The sequence below is a fragment of the Dromiciops gliroides genome, chromosome 2, assembly GCF_019393635.1.
Source record: "Dromiciops gliroides isolate mDroGli1 chromosome 2, mDroGli1.pri, whole genome shotgun sequence".
Lineage (NCBI taxonomy): Eukaryota > Metazoa > Chordata > Mammalia > Microbiotheria > Microbiotheriidae > Dromiciops > Dromiciops gliroides.
The window spans coordinates 93,929,159-93,935,569 of NC_057862.1; the positions used below are offsets into that span (position 1 = coordinate 93,929,159).

Below are 6,411 nucleotides of genomic sequence, written 5' to 3' on the forward strand. Positions count from 1 at the left end.
AACCAGCGTCGGAATCAGGCCGGACAAAGACCACCTTAAATACAGCTTTCTAGGGGGAAATAAGCCGGAGCTGTGCCTTGTTCCGAGAACCTCATAAAAGTGGAGATCCCCTGTTCTGTTTTGTCCGGGGGACATTTTAAAACAAAAGCCTCAACCTCTTATCGTCTCAAAAAAAAAAAAGTGTTACAACTTAATCCGCCCAGAAAACGTTACTGTTTACGAGAACTTTGAACCAGCCTAGTGGTTCTATAGTACAGTACAGCTTACTGTAGTTGGCCCCCGCCTCCTGCCCAGGCCCATCCCCCAGCCCCAGTCCAAGCCCGGACAACAGCTACCCCCCCCCAGGCCCAAGCTCTACGAAGGCGAGGAGGAGGGGGAAAGCTGGGGGGGGGGAGGGAGAGACCGTTCAGCTCCCTCTCTCTCCACTAACAAAATGGGGGGGGGGGGTAATGATATAAACAGCAGAATCCCCAACAGCCGCCGCAGTTAGGGAGAGAAACCATTCAAATGGCCCATTTGGGAGGATGGCGTCTCTTGCACCTGGGATCCGGGTCCTTGATAGGTAACACGTTTACAGAGATGTAAGCACCCGAAAGTGACAAGTGACATACAGTGTGGAGAGAATTGTCAGAACAGAAAGAGCATCGGTCAGTTGGGAGAAGCGGAGGGAGGCCGATCACTCCTCCTCTCCACACCCTGAACTTAAAAAAAAATCCTAAACTATCGAACTCACACAAGAAGCAACTCACACTTCTTGGATTGTCTACATTTAACCCACTCTTGAACTAGCGTGAATGCCTAGGCCACCTCAAACAGCGCTTTCTCGTTCTCTCTTCCTCTCCTCCTTTACTTCCTCTCCAAGGCTACTGGTCTCCTCTCCAAAAGGATGCTCTCTCCTCTAAACCAATAGGGTCTGTTGCCATCAGTTCTAAAGCTACCCTACCAGAGCCACTTCTCCCTCCCCTGCCCCTTCCCCAGTAGGTTGCCCTACACACTCCATCACCCCGCTCCATGCCCCAGTAGGCAAAGCTTGCTTTTGCAGACTGAGGGGAGTAATCTGTCTGTGCTGTAAATAACTGCCATGCTGGGCTCCGGAAAGGAGTTGAAAACCTATTTGTTAGGCTGCCTCCTGCAAACAACCTCTGCTTACCCAGACGAACCAACCGATTATCTGTTACCTCTTCTTCTCTAGCCCCACTCAGCTTCATCCTTGCAATCCCTTGCCTTCTAACTAGCTTTCTGGGGAGTGGAAGAGCTAGGCCAGTGAGGGAGAGAGGACAGGGAGGAAGGAACTCAACACTCTTCCCTAATTACTAGATTTAAAATAAATAAATACAAGACAAAACTCTTTCTAGCCAATCTCTGCGGATTCCAAGGCTCACTTCAACGCCCCGCAAACCACGAAAGTCACTAGTCTTCCCTAGTGGATCGAAATCAAACGAGGCCCTCACCCCCAGAGCATTAAACAAACAAATACAACAAAAACTAAACAATAAAAAAAAAGGTAAAAAGGAAAGTGTGTTTGACCCATGAGGCGAGTCTAGATTCTCCAAACTCCAAGCTGCCTAAATGTGAGCATCGGCTCATGCCAAGTCTGGACCTTGGGGCGGTTGAACTAAAAAATCTCCGAGATGCCACAACCCTACAAGTCAGGCTCGGCACATCTCCCACACTACCCGATCGGAATTCCACTGAGAATCCTTGATGTCCCCTTTGGGTGTCGGCTCTTTTTTCCTGGCGACTTTAGAGTAGGCCGCCTTATTTCAGAGAGTGGAGTTGAGCCATTTGAGAGGCACAAACACGTAGAATTACCTGGGGACGGGAGAACGGAGATTGTCTTTCCCCTTCTCTTTTCTGCCCCCCTTGCCAGCCTTCCCAACGAGGCCTCTGCCCTAGGTATTGCCTAAGAACCACGGCTCGCTGACCTCCGTGGCAAGTGGAACTCTATGCCCCGCCAGCATCCTCTTTTACCTGAGTTTCCGTGAGGCTGAGGCTGTGGGCCAGCTGTTTCCTCTCCGCTCCCACCACATAGTGATTCTTCTCAAAGGCATGTTCCAGTCTCAGTAATTGGGACGGGGAGAAGGCTGTACGGATCCGCTTGGGCTTTCGGGCCAGGGCATTGTGCAAAAGGAAGCTTTCCGGGCTCGTTTCATTTCCTGAGGGGTAGGGAACAGCAGAGCTTGGATTAGGCACCCAGGCTTCGTCCTCTTACCCCTCCCTAGGCGTTACTGCCACCAAGCCAAGTTGGGCTCCGAGCCTTTTTCCTAAATCAGAGAGAGAACTCTTCTCTTCCTTTCCCATCCCGCTCCCCATCCCCAAAAATAAAACAGTTGTTTCTTTGGAGCAGGGAGTTCTGCAAGAATGGAAAATAGAAAGGCGGAAAGCGGTCCCTACACCAGCTTTCTCAGAGCAGAGCTGTAATAATCGGGTTATTAGAAGTAAGGATTGTGATAAATAATTGAAGACCCTGCATGGGGGTGGGGTAAGAAAAAGGAGAGGAATATCTTGTAACTCGAGTCATCTTTTTAAAGACAGAATAAAACGAACTGACTCAAGGAGGGAGGCCCGCTCCTATCCTTTCTTCTGTAGTAGTACAGCCAAAGTGCCCCGGCCGGAAAGAGCCCACAACTCGGCTCGATCTGGCCCAGATGAAGAACCTGCCCACTCTCTACAGCTGAAAAGGGGGAGTACAGTACCCCAAATCCCCACTCAGCTCTCAACGCATCCCCGTCCCCAACTTCCTATAAAATCCTCGCGTTTCGGCCCGACATCCGACTCGGCTCGGCCCCAGCCCAAAGCCCGGCTCAGGAGGACAGAGTCTGGCCCGTTCACGTAGTCCGAGTTTCAGCCAAAGCCAAAGCTTCAGCTGAAGCCTCCTGTGATCCAACCGTACTCAACTCGCCTGCTCACTCCCTCTTGACCTGACCCATTTCTTCTCCCGTTTCTCAACTTGTCACACGGGCCTAGGAGAGGAAAAGGGACTATGGTCCCGGCATCTGGGGCCCTCATTCCGAGGAGGGATTGGGTGGTATTTCCCCGCCCCCCCCCATTTAACTTCTTTGCTCGAGATAGAAAAACAGCAACCTGAGATTCCCATTTTTTTCCCGACGACTGTCTTCTTATTTTTATTATTAGTATCGAAGATAGTGGGGGAGGGGAGAGAAGCGATAGTCTATTGTTGCACCCGGGGAGGAGATTTTAAATTTAATCTTAGCAACCTGCTGGGACTATCCTTTCTCCTAGTTGAAGTAGCTCTTTCTGTCCTCAATTCCTAGGTATGGGGAGAAATAATTGTGATCGAAAGCTTGTGTCATTTTATTTTGTGAACCTTAATCGGTTTGCAAAGTCTGTCCTTTGGAGGGTCCTTGGTTATTTCGCCAAGTAAGGAGGAAAAATCTTAAACTTTACTAGGAGATCCGTAGAGAATAGTGGTGAGAGATCTCAGTAAGAAGGGCAAACCCAAGTCCCAAACACACAAAACAGAAAGCTATAAACAAACCCACACGCAACAGTCAAGTTCAGGCAGAGTTTGGGAGATCTCGAGTCAAATTTTTGGTGTTTTTATTTTTAAGGGTAAATATGCATGTGGTGGGTGAAGGGGGTGAGCACCCCTTTTTTACCTCCAACCGTTAGCAGGGACATTAAGGGTTAATCAACGGCCAGCTGCGTTTTGATCGACTGCCCTCAAAAGTGGCTATTTTCCCCCAACTGATTACTAATTACTCTTGCTACCTAAACCTTTTTCGCGTGGCTGAGGTCTCGCGCTCTCTCCCTCCCGGGGTGGGGGGGTGAGGGAAGGAAAATGAGAGTGAAAGAGAGAGAAAAGAAATTGTAAAAACCAAATCAACAGACTTCTTTAGCCCTTATCTCCCAACCGGGTTAATTTCTTTTAAAGAAAGAAAAACAATAAACGAGACCAAACCCGCCTTTCTGCCGTGGCTCCAGGGCGCTATAATTTACGCGGCCGTCAAGGAGCCCGCGAAGGAGATGATTCCACCCTTATCTATTTCCAGTTCCTTCCCTCCATCTCTAAAAATCTAAATGAAATAAAAAGACTTTATCGATGGGTGGTTGGGAATCCACTCCAAGACGAGAAGAGAGTCTCTGGCCAGGGTTGTGGAGTGGTGGTCAGACTGAGACTGAAGGAGGTGTGGCGACTAAGGTAAAAGAGTTTCGAATGAAATCGAGGCTAAAGTGGCTGCCTCAGTCGGGGTTGGCTGCCTTATGCAGCCCCGGAGCTGGTGCAGCAACGGAAAGTGGGGGGGGGGCGGGGGTGTGTGTGTGGGGGGAAACAATCTGGCTCACAGCTTTTTCCTGCATTTACCTTCACACAATGAACACGGTGGCTTTTCCTCTCCAGTGCCCCCCAAGCGCCCCTCACTCTGATCCCCTCTACAGACTGTGACAACTTCTCCGTCCTTCTCCTTCCCCTAAAAGGGTCAACTCGTTTGGGGGAGTGAAAGAGGAGGGGGAAACGAAGCAGCTAGAACCTCCAGCTCTCTCTCTCTCTGCATTCATTCAGTGAGTACAACTTTCCTACTTCCAAACCCGGGAGCCCAGATCCCAGAAAAGCGAGAGGGATAAAATACCAAGGCCTTTCAAAAAGACGCATTCCCAATCTGGCTGCGCCCAGGCCGGGCTCTTGGGGAAGCAAGGGGGGACAGGGAAGCAGAAAAGGCGAGCAGGGACCCAGGCAACGTGGCACGTACCTTGAAATCTGTGGCCCAGATATCGGTACCTGTGGATAAGCCAGGGGTAGAACGTGGATGGGTCTCTCTGCTGCGAGGCGAAGAGGGGGTGGGGCGAGTGCGAAGAGGGCAGGGGGTGTGCAGCCAGGGCGTGCGGCGGCGGCACGGGGTGGACCGGCACGGCGGGATTGGGCGGGTGGGAGACGGCTTCTGCAAACACCAAGTCCGGGTTGGAGTAGACGCCCCTGCCGGCTGCCGTGTGGAAGCCGTTGAGGAAGGGGTTTATGGGGCTGGAGTTGGCATAGCTGAGAGCCGCCGGGCGGATGGGGTCCTCGGAGCGCGAGGAGGGCAGGGGGTTGTCCTTGGCCACTAGCGACTCGATGGTGAAACAGCGCTTGGGCGCCGGCTGGAACATGCTGCGCTGCCGAGCGAGTCCTGGGGGCTCCCCCGCTCCGGAGCGTCAGCAATGCGCTGGCTCCGACGCCGAGTTTCGGGGAGAAAAAAATGATATTTTTGTTGTGCTGTCGAAAGGAAAAAAGAAAAGAAAAGGGGGGAGGGGGAGGGAGAGGAGAGGCAACGCAACGGGAAGGAGCCCGAGAATCTTGAACCAGAACGCACCCAAAGATGAGAGAAGAAAAAAAAAATTCCTTCCAGAAGAGTTTGCAGGCTGAGATGGGGAGGGGTATTTTTTTTTTTTTTGGCGAGGTAGCGTGGGGGACCCAGAGCTGCGGACAGAGAAAAGAAGGGGGAAAAAGTTTCTCGAGGGAGAAAAAAAAAGTTTCCTCTCTTCTGCAAAAGGCGGGCAGGGCACCCTAAGTCCAAAGACAATCCATGGATGTACTCGGTTCTTCACAAGTTGTGCAAACGATTTGTTAGTTCATGAGCCTAATTAGTGCGGGGATCACATAAACAGCTTCCTCTGAAGCCTGGTAAATGGCTTGATGATTGGTCGCTATTACTCGCCTTGAGGTGGAAGGGGGGAGACTCTTTAAAGTGCGTCAGAGGGAGGCGAGCGGCTGGGAACCTGGAGGGCTGGATCCGGGCCCGGAGTGGAACGGAGTCGGGGGCTGCCTGAGAAGCTGTTCTTGCTCTCGTCGGCTCTGTGCCTTCTCCCAGCGCTCACCGAGGCGGCGGCAGCTGCAGTTTCTTCGCCTTCTCCTCCTCTTCCTCCTTCTTCGTTCCCTCCTCCTCCTCTTCCTTCTTCTTCGTCTCCTCCTCCTCTTCCTCCTCTTCCTCCTCCTCCTTCTCCTTCCCCACCTCCTCCTCTTTCTCCCCCGCCTCCTCCTCCACCTCTACCACCACTCCCTCCGGGGCGTCCAGGTCCCAGCAGAGTCCCCGCCGGGCGCTGCCGCCGCCACCATCCGCAGCTTCCCCTCCCAACCCGAGCCAGCTGCCGCGGGGGCAGGTAGGAGAGCACAGATTCCTCCCGCGCGCTCCGCCGCTTCTCATTCCAGACTTGAGCCCGGGGGAGGAGGGAGTGGGACTCATGGGGAGGGCTAAAGGGGGCTGGCTTGGGGTGAGGGTGGGGGAAACTATTATATTTCTCCATCCCCCTCCCCCTCCTGAGGGCAAAACTTAATGTTGTCTCCTAGGCGAAGAGTAAACTCTGAGAGCTGTCCCCTCCCCTTCTCTGCCACCCAGCTCCCTCCTTTCCAAACTTGTATTCCAAAGGGTCCCTGGGACAGAGAGAGTCCGAGAGACCCTTCCCTGTTAGGTAGTTGAC

General features: G+C 52.6%; 1 protein-coding gene across 2 annotated transcripts in view; it reads right to left on the bottom strand.

The window, feature by feature from the left end:
• The window catches only part of EMX2 (empty spiracles homeobox 2), an 8,923-nt gene extending 2,759 nt beyond the window's left edge, over nt 1-6,164 (bottom strand). The window contains exons 1-2 of one of the 2 annotated variants that reach the window (XM_043985778.1): nt 4,710-5,882; nt 1,972-2,156 (exon numbers count right to left, since the gene is read on the bottom strand). In XM_043985778.1, the coding sequence (XP_043841713.1) occupies nt 1,972-2,156; nt 4,710-5,103 (579 nt within the window). In that variant the 5' untranslated portion in view covers nt 5,104-5,882. Of the gene's footprint in view, nt 1-1,971; nt 2,157-4,709 lie in introns of both variants that reach the window. The other variant, XM_043985779.1, reaches the window with a different exon arrangement.
• Nucleotides 6,165-6,411: the final 247 nt, after the last annotated feature.